This window comes from Trichomonas vaginalis, chromosome I (assembly GCF_026262505.1).
Source record: "Trichomonas vaginalis G3 chromosome I, whole genome shotgun sequence".
Taxonomy (NCBI): domain Eukaryota; phylum Parabasalia; order Trichomonadida; family Trichomonadidae; genus Trichomonas; species Trichomonas vaginalis.
In genome coordinates, this window is record NC_067203.1 from 17,456,565 (window position 1) to 17,469,660 (window position 13,096).

The window sequence follows — 13,096 nt, forward strand, 5'->3', positions numbered from 1 at the left end:
TTTAAAACAATATTAAGTTTTAATAAAAGATATATACAAAATGATATTCAAATCCTTTGGAGTAATCAACAGTTCTGTTAATCAATAAGATCTTTTGATGTATTCATATGATCATAACAATATTTTTTTTAATTTTATATTTTTTTGTCAGCAACAGCCATTTTTCTTCTTATTTTCTGTCAGAGAAAGAGTTTTAGAGCTTGTTTCTATAAGCGGTATGTATTCTTCTAGTGAACATTGTATCATTTCGTTTACTCCTTCTCCAGTAATAGCGCTTGTTTCAAAGTATTGAGCACCAATAGACAAAGCGTAATCTGTTGCCTGCACTTGAGAAATAACTCTGTCATCCAGATCAATTTTATTACCAACAATACTTAATAGAACACCATCGCCTGCTTCATTTCTAATGTCACTCACCCATGATTCGAGGTTATCAAATGATGTCTTTGAAGTTACATCAAACAAAATAAATGCAATTTTTGAGTCACGATAATACATTGGCGTTAAATTTCGATATAATTCTTGACCAGCCGTATCCCATAAAACTAGATTGTATTTTTTGTTGTTTAAGTCGATAGTTCGAGTAAAGAAAGATGCAGCAACTGTGGGTTTTGCTTCACCCTTTACTTCTCCCATGATATAATATAGAAGTAGAGTCGTTTTACCACAGTTGCTGTCCCCAGCGAAAATGATTTTTACATAATTATCCATATCTTTCTGAAATTTGTCAATTTTTTATAAGATCACAAAGTTTTATTCGTTTTTGCAAAAAAGCAATAAATGGTATGGTACAGCAAATACGAATTTCAAAAAAAGAATTCAAAATTATGAATGATCTTCTTGTTATTTTTGCCAGCTTAGTTCAATTTTTGAATTCAATATTCACTCACAAAAAAAAATCGCCGTTGATCTGATAATTTAAACAATGATCGGATGGAATCAGATATTATACATTAGCATGCGTATGGGCAATCTAATATATCATTAATCCAATTAGATTTTGAACAAATTAATCTGAAAACAAGTACATTTTGAGAAAATTAATTAGAATTAAAGATCTTTCCTATTTTCACAGTAGGAGAAGGTTATAGAGACATCGAATTCCTTTTCTTTTTCTCGTAATGATGACTTGTGAAACTGTGCTTTTGGTATCATAGAAATTAGTCAGATTTTTTTTTGCATTTCCGAAGAAAAACATTTTGTGATTCTGTACGTTTAAAAACACGACTCATAATTCATTCGATGCTAAAGTACTCACAAAATCTAGATTGAGAGGCGGTCAATGACTTTTGAGGGGAAATTAACGCATGGAATTTAATATTATTTAGGTTGATATTCTTGCTTATTATTTCAGAAAAAAATCTTAAAAATTTCAATATGAAAATTGAAAGCAATTCAAAAAATTGCTAACATGTAAATTTTAATATCCTAAGCATAATTTCATATTTTGAACATTTTTTATTTTTGTTTAAAACTTAAAATTTTGCGAATTTAATATAATTTATAAAATATAATAAGTATATATATTTAAAATACACTAAATTTAATTGTTAATTGACGTTTTTGGGAATGAATTTTATCAAAACATGCCTGAATCCGAAAATTTGAAAGAACGAATTACACAATCATATATGTAGAATTCAAAATACAAACTTAAAGATTGTATACGTTTAAAATTATTCAGATTGTGTTTGATTTCCACTCATTCTGTTTCTTTTGAAACTCTAACACTAACATTTCATGATGATTACATGATCCATTTATACATGGTTGAATTGTTCCAGATTCTACCAGAAAATCAATCCAAATTTCTCAATGCATTCATGTTGATTGGACAAAATTTAAAATTTATCAGCCTGTTTCCAGAGAAACTCATATATCCCTAATGAAATGTAATTTTTGCTACATTTATTTCAATCAAATTTCAAAAAATTGACTGCAGAGCTTGAAAAGGTGATGAATCATGTTGTTATTAGATGTACATATTAGATTTACTATTCCAAAAAAATGCTCAAATTGAATAGTTTTTAGAAAATTTGGAATTACACTCCTTACATTATATATAATTAAATGTTTAAATTTTATTTATTTTTCCCTTTTAATTTTATAACTTGCTCTATCAAAACTAACCTCTCAATTGAAGGCCACAAAATCTAAGTAGTGAGGGTACACAAATTTTGTATGGAGTACGGTTCAATTTTTGAGAGCCTCACTACTTAGATTTTGTGACTACCTTAGTTATTTCGAATGATAAAATTATCTAGTTCCCAAGACATCTTTATCAATACCATTATAAATTCAAAGAATTTTATCATCTATCCTGTCTTATTCCAGACTTTGAATTATGATGAGTTTTATATTAGGAAATTTTATACTCTATACATCGCAGTTTACATGTGTTCGGGAAATTTTTCTATCAGAATTTATGATGTGGAAAGAATCTTTATTCTTCTGCAAAATGAGTTTATTTATAATGTATATTTGTTTACAATTATGGCATAGTATTAACGGATTGGCCTCAAAATCTATAAAAGCCCAAAAATTTCATATTTAGGAATAATTATGGTAATTAAATAAGCAAGTAATAAATAAAATTTATTGTGTTTTCAGGAAGATAAAATCGTACTGTGAATCATCGAAAGTATTTTGTTTTGTAACAATTATGATTTAGAACAAATCTTGAAGATGATAACAGGAAACATACTTGAATAAAAAGAAAAAACACCATTTGTTGATTCTGGTACTTAGAATCCCTGTTTTAAGTTTTATTTGAATAGTTTTGGAAAATTGAAAGAACAAAATGACACCAAAATCAAATCAAAAGAAAATAGTTCCTAATTTGACTTCTACTCATAAATTTCATATTTATTTGGGAAGAAAAATTGAAAAGATATCTTTTTTACAAAAGATTGGCAGATTAGATATATAATTTAATAAATGATAATTATTGGAAGAATCACATATGATCTGAATTTTTGATGTGTTGTAACTTCAGATGAATATTACTACATATAAATATTTTTGAAAGGAAAGCACGTTGACGATAACCCAATCTTCTAACGTGCATTTTAAAATTTGGAAGAATTATTATACACACTGAAATGTTATAGAAAGAAAATAATGATCTCAGAAATCATTTGAACAGAATTTTTTTATTTCCACCGTGCTTTTTATTTATTTTGTAGAATTCGTCGCTAACTATAGTTTAATGGATTTTTCTTATTTGGAGAATTTGAATTGAAAGAATTTGATATTTTATTATCCTAAAAAATCCAATTTAAAATTTGAAAACAGATACATGTATCAAGCACGGTATTTTATTTTTTTCTGAATTGAGAAGTATTCAAATAAATAATTAACATCAAAAATAAATGCTTCTAATTCATTACACGTTTAATAATAATTAAATCTAAAATTTTCAGGCACGTTAAAGTTAAATTCTTAAGTTGGGTTTTATTGTCCTTCATAGAGTACTGATTAAAACTTATCACTTTGGAAATTGTTTCTACATGAATTTCAATTCAAGTGTCAAATAATGTAGATAATCATTCAAATTTGAGATCATTCAAATTTCATTTGCTTTATAAGGGATGAAGCCTACTGTTATTCAAGATGGTAAATATTACATCATATTTAGTACCTCCTCTTCGCGTCGCCACAACGACCAGCAGCTCAAAAGAATGAAACAAACTGGAGAAAGGATTCGAAATTGTGGACCATTATATTTTGAAGTCCAGAAGTATCTTTGGTCTTTGCCTCTGATGAATAAAGGCAAAGCAATGAAGCTTGCACAAGAAATATCAAGATTGATACATATCCACCTTGATAGGCAAGCAATAAGGCAAAAAGAGTCATTAATTTGCTGGTATTGTGAGAACTGGATCAAGGTTCGCTTCCTTATCGAACCCATTTACAATTTCCTTAGAATTCAGACACCAGATTCGAAACTTTTGAACCAAGTTCTTAATATCGAGTCACCAGCTCCAGCGGAGGATGTTGACAATTTTGAATTTAATGTGTTCGAAGATGATCAGATCAATGTATTCTGATTCTTTTATTGTTTTGTTAATTTACCTGTGTAAAGATATTTATTTCTTTTTTTACTACCAAAAATATTTAATACAGATGTTCTCATAATAAATCACGTGATATCACGCTTTAATATCCTATATTTATTTCATATTTGGAATGTTTTCAAATAATAATGGTTAATATCGGCCATTGTAATATTACTAATATTTGTTTCTTTCGAAAGGATCTAATGAACTATACAATACATCCATAAGCTACTTTCAACGTTCATTAAGGCTTCTCTCCGACCAAACGGTCTGTATCGGCTTTCATTTCACATTCTTTCTGGAGATGGGGATTTTGAGACCTCAAAAATAAAAAATTTCAAAAAAATACAACTTGGGTTCTTTTAAATGCTTGTGGGTAGGGCATTAATACTCCAGAGTATGAGGTCCGAAGTCGCTGTTTTTGCTCAAGATTAAATTGCATTATCCAAAATTTGACCGAAAGCATGTAACTTAAGCAGTATATTACGAAAATTCCTAGAGAATATATTCAAACCTATTAATTTATTTTGTATTCCGAAACCAATAAGACGCTATATTTTTAAAAATTAGATTCAAAAGAATAGATGAAAAAATAAACAGTACCAATTCAAAAGAATGTTACAAACAAATATTTATTCAATATAAAAAGTATAATTACTTGAAATTAAATTTCAAATTTTTCAAATACTAATAAAGTTGGCCTATGATCTTCTAATTGAATGCTGCAAACAGATTCAAAATCTGTAATGCGAATATTTTTTGCATCATCTAGATATACATATACATCTTCTTCATCATTTTCGAATCTAATATAAGGAACATAGTGATGTCCTATTTCGTATGATAAGCTATCTGACATAAGAAATGCTATAATTTACTTTATTATGATTTTCTTATTTGATATAAAAACATTATTTGCCAAAACATTTATTATAGGCTTTTATGAATTTCATAATAGAAATTAAACTTGAAAAGTCAACGATCCCTATATCAGTTTAATCAAATTTAGACTTTTTCTTATCAGTATATATTTTCATGATGATAAACTAAATTCTTTCAGAATAACAGGTGTTACCTCGAAAAATACCTAATTGAAATACTTTTAATCAAAAATTCATCAACAAATTAAATTATGAAGATTATCAAGTGAAAAACTTTTAATTGATCCTAAATTTGCATACCATACTTCCAATTAAAACATTTGCAATCACTCTTTTTTCAAATTATAATGCCGGTTTTTTCATGCAAAATGAAAAAAAGAAGAGTAGATTATGCTTATTCAATTAATAAGGATTATGAATATAGCATCAGAGTTTTAAAAAAGTCACTTCACCACCCTTCGGAGACCTCGTACAAAATCGAAAAAATTTAGACCAAAATCTACTTTTTCGACATAAAATGTATGTAATTTAGAGGTGGGAGTAAGCGCAATGATGAACACATGATTAGTAGAATCATATTATCCAAAGTTGAAAAAAACTTGTTTTAGACGAAAAATGCGGAATAATTTCAAATTCTTTTAATTTTAGGATTTTTTAAAAAATAACCTTTGTTATAATATCTGCAAAGATCAAGCAATGATATCATATAGGTAATGTCCCATGAAACTGACTGCATGAGGAGCTTGGTACCTTAAGATCATGGAAAAATTGAGAGGATCAGTTCACATCGGAGAGAAGCCTTAAAATGTTCTCAAACTTTAATCAATACAGTTATTTTATGCAATTGCATAATCAATTTATCTATTCCAATAGTTATCGAATGCTAATCAGCTTGAATTTATTTATCAAACCTTCATTGAATTATATTTTGGGCCAATGAGTGAAAATCCAAGATCGCCCATCAAAAAATTTAGTGCTCCATGTGCATTTTTAATGCACGCTCCATAAATTTACTTTAGGATTTTATTCAGGCTGATGCTCTGGTTAAAGGCAAAGTTACATCTCTTTTACGCATACTATTTTGGAATTATATACTAAATAAATTATTCAAACTAGAAGAGAATTTGTTTTTATTCTTACATAACATTAAATTTTCCAGTATTTTCTGAGTTTTTGTACGAACTCCTCTGTAACATCATCGATAGGTTGGTTAGAATTAACAATGAAAACCTTACCTTCTTTTGTGTATTTTTCTAAAACTGGTTGTGTTTGCTTCTTGTAGACAGTGATTCTGTTTGGAATGCATTCTGCACGGTCGTCAGCACGTCCAGATGTCTTGCCTCTTTCGGAGCAGCGGGCAATTAATACTTCATCTGGTGCATCAAGAAGAGCTACTGCAGTACATGGTGGGAAAACCTTCTCGAATGCTTCAGCTTGTTCGATTGAACGTGGAAATCCATCCATTAAGAAGTATTCCTTGTCGGATGATTCAATTACGTTCTTGATTGTTTGGCAGATAAGTTCTGGTGGAACTAACTGACCAGAGTTAATGATTTCAGCAACCTTTCTTCCAATTTCAGTATCTGTCTTCTTGGCAACTTCTCTAAGAATGTCGCCTGCAGCAGCATATCCAATTCCATACTTCTGGGCTATACGTGTAGCTTGTGTACCTTTGCCGCAGCCAGGACCGCCAAGAACGAAGATTACTTGTTTTGAAGACATGGCCACAATTGAAACAAAATTTTCTGATCGCAAACGATTGAAATTTATTTTTTTGAGAGGAAATAAATTTTAGGTAAAAGTGACAATACAAAAAAACTTGATATTACTTTGATTCTGAATGAGGGTTTTGAGAGCTTTGAGAATCCCCAACCATTTTCAAGGGACATTGGATTGTAGTCATATTCTCTTTCATCTTTTTTTTTCTTTATTTATAAAAAAGTTTAATTTTCATTTATATAGGGGATATGAAAAATTTTGAGGCACAAAACATTAATGTGTACATCATAGTCTTTCATATCCACTAGAAAATGTATGCTAATAACTATCTCTAAATGACTGAACGAAATTTACTTTTTCCTTCGATAAATATCCATTCTGCAAAGCTAAAATATGTATGCTAAATGATAACTATACTATCATCAATCAAATCAATTTCATTACTACTGTATTATATGACATTTTAAAATTTTTCAAGGATCTTTTTGTAAAACATATGCATAGGATCATTTTTTGGATTCACACAATTATAAGTCTCTACTATCGTCGAGATAAATTACTCCCAAATGTCGACAAAATTTCCATTGGTGTGATAAAGTATTTAATATTTTCTATCTCCACCATACACTTGCGTTTGAAGCGCATTCACATGGTTACTTAAGATTTTACTAAATTGTACCTGTTATTTAGTTTTGAAATTTTCTTCTCTCGCTTTTTTACCTCAAAGATTAGAGGGAGCTAATGCATTAGACATAAAAAGAGGTGACCATTAATAGATCGATGTCCTCTTTTGTAAATCTTCGTCAGAAAAATAAAATTTATCAATTTTTTTTTAAAACATAATTTTTAAGACAAACTATATATCGAAGTCATCAAAAACATCTTCGTTATAATAATTAGGTTGTTCAAGAAGCCAGCTATCATGATTGTTTGATGAATTCGAGGAATTCTCATTAATCACAATGTCAATATTAATTCCATTTATATCTTCATTTTTTTCTTGTAATGTATTGCTTGGAGGTGAAATATATTGTTGTAGATTATCAATTGAAAGAGAAGTTGGTGTATTTCTATCTCTAAATCTTACAGTCCATTGTCGAAGTTCGACAAGATTGCCACGGAGAAACGGAATGCCATTTAATAGCTCATCACACATGCTTGATTTGTAATCAACGTTAGGGTAACCAATAGCTTTAAGTGAGCCATTTATTGATGACTTGCACTTGTAAATTAACTGTTTTAGTGCTGATATTTTAATAGCAATACCTTTATCGAAAATGAAGACGCCGCAAACGAGGCATCTCTTCCATTTATCAGCTTGATCATGATTTTCATACAATTCAATGGCTTCAAGAATCTCCCGGAATTCATCTGCTCTTTTATTTTTCTTATTCTTATTTGAAGGAGCTGTAATGGCCTGCCTGATGCGATCATATGTCATTTTATCAGTATCAGATAGTAAATTATAGTATGCTGGCTTGTCAGATGAACCTGAGACTTTCATGATTGATGAGCCAAATTAATGTCAAAAATTTGAATCCGATAACTTTTTGGATAATCCGATAACTCATTAATTCAATTAGAATTGATGTTTAGAATAAGAAAAACAATTATTTTATTCCATTTTCAAAATTGAATTAATATTCAAACTTATGATACGCAAAAAAATATGTATTTGTTTCATGATCGGCTGTGATAAAATCATAAAATTCAACTCAATATTTCATTTATGAATTTCAAAGAATAATTCTCCGAAATGCATGAACAATTGTAGCATAATATATAAATTGCTCATCAGTAAATTTTGACGAGGAATTGTGTCGGTTCTCAAAAATTCAAATAATTGAAAAATTTTTAAATAAAATTTGGAACCAAACGAATTTATTGTAGCTTCTATGTAACTGCTTAAACATGTTCTAACGTATTTTATATTGATAATTGACCAAACCTCCCTTATCGTATTACATTCTATCTTCTTCTGGAACTACGCAGCTTTTGATCGAATTTCAGTCATTTTTGTATAAAGATAAGAATTTGCATTGCATATCTACTCATTACAAATTAGTTTTTCATTAATTTGCATTAAAAATTAAAAAATATTTGAGAAAATTCAAACTCCCTGCATTAATTTACGTTTAATTGTTATTGATAGATAGAAATTTATTTTGAAATATATTCTCATTAATGAATTGTTCAAAATTATGATTCAATTTCCATTAATATCAAATTGAAATAGATCTAGGTGAAAGGATGATTAAAGGAAAATATTAAATTCTACTATACTTTGTTTAATAAAAATAATTAATAATAAATAATAAATAATTATAAGAGAAATCAATCTCACTTTTCTACAAGCCAACTTATAATAAGGTAGCTGACTTATTTTCTATTGAAAACTTTTTGCCGCTTCTGGTTAACAGTAAAAAAACCAAAAGAACAATACTTATAAGAATTAAAATTGCATCTAAGCACCAGATACATATTTCTCTAGTTTGTGAGATCGTTACGAATTGAGAAATCTTCTTTTCATTATATATCTGACGAAGAACTGTTGAAAGACGATATCCTGCAAGTGAAACTCTATTAAGAGCTACTGATTGACATGTCTTCAGATATTGATCAGTTACTTCGCCATATCTTTCGATGGCAGGTGAATATCCGTATTGTTTAACTGTATCATATGACTCATTTGACCACTTCATAAAATCTATCGTTTCCAAATCTCCCATTTTAGCTTTTTGATGGTTTTTCATGATTTTTGTGACATTTTCTGAAAATTCATCTAAATATTTTGGAATTAAAGGATTTCCTAGAGGAAGAGCAAGGCAGGCAGAATCCCAAAGGAAGTGTATGTTCATGCAAGCGCTGCCATAATTACAAATAATTTGATATAAGTTTCCTCCTTTGTCGCCATCTGGAGTTTCTTGGCTGTAATAACCAACGTTGTGATGTGGTGTGTGAACGTCTGCAACAAAATGAATTAACGAACGAAGATGAAATGCAATTATCCATGGATCTGTCGTAGCTGGGTTAGTTAATGAATTCCATGCGCTATTCATATATGATGTAATGTTATACGTAACTGGTTGAAGGGTAGCAGTGTATCCATCTTTAATTAAAGGACGTGGAGTAAAGTGCCAGCTACTCATAATGCCCAAATCGTAAGCTCCTTTCAAATCATCTTGCCAAACAGCAACTTCTTCAATGGTTGCTCTTTTATGTTGACCATATTCTAAAAATTTCTCAAGGATTTTCCTTTCTTTTGACGAAAAATCCTTCATCGCTATGCTTGCTATCAATGAGTGTGCGTGACCCCACCAACAATTTGATAATTGGAATAAGAAAAACATATGAAATAACTCTTACGATTTTTAAGGTTATTTTCAAATGAAAGAAGATTTTAAATTGATATAAACAGATTAGTTTATAGGCGCATAACAGGAACATCTTTCACATCTTGAATAACTATGATTATGCGCATATAGTATATGATATATTCCAGAAAATTAAAAAATCATATGAATCTATGATTTCATAGAAAATTAGGAAGGTAGATGCATACAATACTGGTTGTATTTACATATAGATGGAAACACTTGTAAAATCTCTCATTGAAAGTTGTAATTAACTACTTCATTTGGAAATACTTCACTAAATCATTCATTAAAGAATGTAAAACTTGATGTTGTCAAAATACCTTATCTCTGTTGGAGACGATAAAGATGTACAGAGTATTGTTGATTGGACTCCACTCATTCATGCATCACATAATGCAGTTGTTAAAATTTTATTTCTATCGGAGCTGAAAAAGAAGCAAATGATAATGCTGGATATACTCCACTCATTGAAGCATCAACTAATTGCTATCTTGAAGTTGTTCAATATTTTATCTCTGTTGGAGCTGATAAAGATGCAAAGAATAATGCTGGAATGACTCCACTTATTATAGCATCATTAAAAGGTCATCTCGGAGTTGTTCAATATCTTATCTCAGTTGGATTGGATAAAGATGCATCAGATGATAATGAAACATGCTTCGATCATGAGAATAGTAAAATAAGAAGTTACCTTTCTTCAAAATGACTTTCTTTAGTTGTTTCTTCCTTAGCATATAAATGTTATCTTCTATACAAGTGAGTATTGGTAAATTTGAGCAAAAATTTTTTCTGATTTGAAAAAATTTGATATGAAATATATGTTTTTGGAAATTATATCTTTAAAAATAAAATCTACCACATTAAGATTCTCAAATGCCGAATCCACGCTAGTATCAGAAGATCCTTCGTAAATTATCGGAATATAAAATTTTTCTATAAAAATAATTTTTTTTCAAAAAAAAATGCATCGTACGCCAGTAGTATTTATTCGATTAAATCAGATTTCTAACGTTAATGCACCATCCCAAAACAATCAAATGTTCAGTCTTATCGTTAAACTTCTTCCAAATACAAGAGAAGATCATACTGAATTGCATGGTACAAGAAATCTTATAACAGACATTACATGGTCTTTTCCTATGACAAATATCAACGTAGAACAGATTTCGCTGACCCTAAAGATGAATTCAAATAATGCAGATGTTGCCAAGCTTACACTTCCATTAAAATGGTTCCGACCGGATACAGTTGTTCGAGAAGTATATCCAATGCGAGGTATCTTGCAAACAGCACCTCAAATTATGGCAGATTTAGATGTTCATATTTCTGCCAAAGGGGAACTCCCATTTACAGCACCACCAGCATCTTTAGCAGTCATTCCAGCATGGAGATCTGCTCAGCCAATTAACGTTAATCCACAGCAAGCCTACGCAAACGTTCCGATTTCAGGTCCAGGATGGGCGAATCCATTTGAACCACAACCAGATCACGTACCACCAGCACCAGTTATACCAAACACCCCTCAGGGCAACAAGCTCATCAAGAGAACAAATCTCATTCAACAAGTTCGTCCTGCTCCAAATCCATACTTACAAAATGACCAGCCACAACATCAAAGTATGGGTCCGCCACTTATTGCTGCTGGCCCTACGATGCCTCCGCCTACATTTCTCATTCCACCACAACCACAGCAGCCAAAGATCGTAGAAGTCAGAGAAGATCCAACAGATCGCACTCATGATCTCCAGAAGACCATTCTCGAAAAGAGAAAACAGCGTCTTCAGCAAGAAAATTCAGATAATGAAAATGATGACGAAGAAGAGTTCACTTATGAATACGAAGAATCAGAAGTTGAAGAAGAAATCGAACAAGAACCTCAACAACAAGAACAGCAATCTCTTCAACAATTTAATCAACAATCTCAGCCTCAACAGCAACCGCAATATCAATACCAATATCCACAAATGCCACAACCACAGGTTATCTACTTACAACCAGGCCAACAGCCTCCTCAACCTCAATATGTTTATTATCAACCACCTCCGCCTCAAAACCAAGCTCCTAACCAACAACAACCACAACCACAATACGTATACGTTCAGGCGCCTCCTCCTCAGCAAGTTCCAATGCAAATACAGAATCAATCCGGCCAACCACAGTTTGTTTACATGCAACCGCCACCGCAACCACAATACGTTTACATGCAACCCGGTGGGCAACCTCAGCAAGTCATTTATTTGCAACCAGGCCAAGTTCCATTTAATCCTCAGCAAAATCCTTCATATCAAGCTCCACAACCAACACAGCAACCTGCTTTCCAGCCCAGACCAGCTGATGCGCCTGCTAGAATTGTTACACATCATCCTCCTCAGTCACAATTTCAAATGAGGCCTCCCCCTCCACAAAGAACCGAAAATACAGCTATGATTAAGGAAAATACGGCTGCTCCAGTAACAGATTTAGGTGTTCCTGCAGAAGGAGACGTCGTAGCTGAGTCTGTTTCAGGAGGAATGCCTCAGAACGGAAAACTCGACGACAACTTGCAGAGTTTAGATATGGATAAGGCTAAAAAGTCTCATAAGAGTCTTGGAGAGATCAAAGAAGGACTTTTGGCAGATAAATAATTATGATTTAGATTTTTTTTATTTGATAGTAAAATTCGTTATTTGATATAATCAATTTTACACGAATCTAATTAAAGTAAATTCATTTTCAAAAACTTTATTACGAATTCACTTTTTTTCAGTGAGATTCTCTCATTTTTCTATGAGCATAGGTTACAAAGACTCAAACAATGAAAATAAGTTTAACATATTAAATAGAATCTCATTATGTTAAATTTTTAATTATGTTTGCGTTAGGATAAAAAACAAATATCAAATCATAATTTAACACATCAGAAAAATACTAGTTCATTTCTTCCATTTCTTTCTTCTTTTCTCTATTTGCAGACATTTCAAATTTCTTCTTGAAATCATTGAAACTTACATTATTGACATGCCCAGAGTAAGCGTTAACAACCTGTTGAGAAATATCAAGAACATTTGGCATCAAAGTCTTA

At 30.8% G+C, this 13,096-nt stretch overlaps 7 protein-coding genes across 7 annotated transcripts, besides 1 other annotated feature; 3 read left to right on the top strand and 4 right to left on the bottom strand.

Moving 5' to 3' along the window:
- Nucleotides 1–147: 147 nt before the first annotated feature.
- TVAGG3_1002140 (GTPase protein) lies at nucleotides 148–711 on the bottom strand (the record flags this gene model as incomplete). Its single annotated transcript, XM_001313221.1, has 1 exon — nucleotides 148–711. One exon carries the CDS (start codon nucleotides 709–711, stop codon nucleotides 148–150), a length of 564 nt encoding a protein of 187 aa, XP_001313222.1.
- Nucleotides 712–3,589: 2,878 nt separating this feature from the next.
- On the top strand, nucleotides 3,590–4,159 carry TVAGG3_1002150 (uncharacterized protein; the record flags this gene model as incomplete). Its single annotated transcript, XM_001313222.2, has 1 exon — nucleotides 3,591–4,049. One exon carries the CDS (start codon nucleotides 3,591–3,593, stop codon nucleotides 4,047–4,049), a length of 459 nt encoding a protein of 152 aa, XP_001313223.1.
- A 144-nt stretch (nucleotides 4,160–4,303) lies between these two features.
- Nucleotides 4,304–5,743: a mobile genetic element.
- A 342-nt stretch (nucleotides 5,744–6,085) lies between these two features.
- TVAGG3_1002170 (cytidylate kinase protein) lies at nucleotides 6,086–6,661 on the bottom strand (the record flags this gene model as incomplete). The annotated part of the gene is made up of 1 exon (XM_001313223.1): nucleotides 6,086–6,661. The coding sequence occupies one exon, from the start codon at nucleotides 6,659–6,661 to the stop codon at nucleotides 6,086–6,088; it is 576 nt and encodes a 191-aa protein (XP_001313224.1).
- Nucleotides 6,662–7,514: 853 nt separating this feature from the next.
- Nucleotides 7,515–8,162, bottom strand: TVAGG3_1002180 (transcription-initiator DNA-binding domain ibd family; the record flags this gene model as incomplete). The annotated part of the gene is made up of 1 exon (XM_001313224.1): nucleotides 7,515–8,162. The coding sequence occupies one exon, from the start codon at nucleotides 8,160–8,162 to the stop codon at nucleotides 7,515–7,517; it is 648 nt and encodes a 215-aa protein (XP_001313225.1).
- A 630-nt stretch (nucleotides 8,163–8,792) lies between these two features.
- On the bottom strand, nucleotides 8,793–10,546 carry TVAGG3_1002190 (S1-P1 nuclease family; the record flags this gene model as incomplete). The annotated part of the gene is made up of 1 exon (XM_001313225.1): nucleotides 9,019–10,008. The coding sequence occupies one exon, from the start codon at nucleotides 10,006–10,008 to the stop codon at nucleotides 9,019–9,021; it is 990 nt and encodes a 329-aa protein (XP_001313226.1).
- Nucleotides 10,547–10,588: 42 nt separating this feature from the next.
- TVAGG3_1002200 (Ankyrin repeat family) lies at nucleotides 10,589–10,741 on the top strand (the record flags this gene model as incomplete). Its single annotated transcript, XM_001313226.1, has 1 exon — nucleotides 10,589–10,741. The coding sequence occupies one exon, from the start codon at nucleotides 10,589–10,591 to the stop codon at nucleotides 10,739–10,741; it is 153 nt and encodes a 50-aa protein (XP_001313227.1).
- A 256-nt stretch (nucleotides 10,742–10,997) lies between these two features.
- Nucleotides 10,998–12,659, top strand: TVAGG3_1002210 (uncharacterized protein; the record flags this gene model as incomplete). Its single annotated transcript, XM_001313227.1, has 1 exon — nucleotides 10,998–12,659. One exon carries the CDS (start codon nucleotides 10,998–11,000, stop codon nucleotides 12,657–12,659), a length of 1,662 nt encoding a protein of 553 aa, XP_001313228.1.
- Nucleotides 12,660–13,096: the final 437 nt, after the last annotated feature.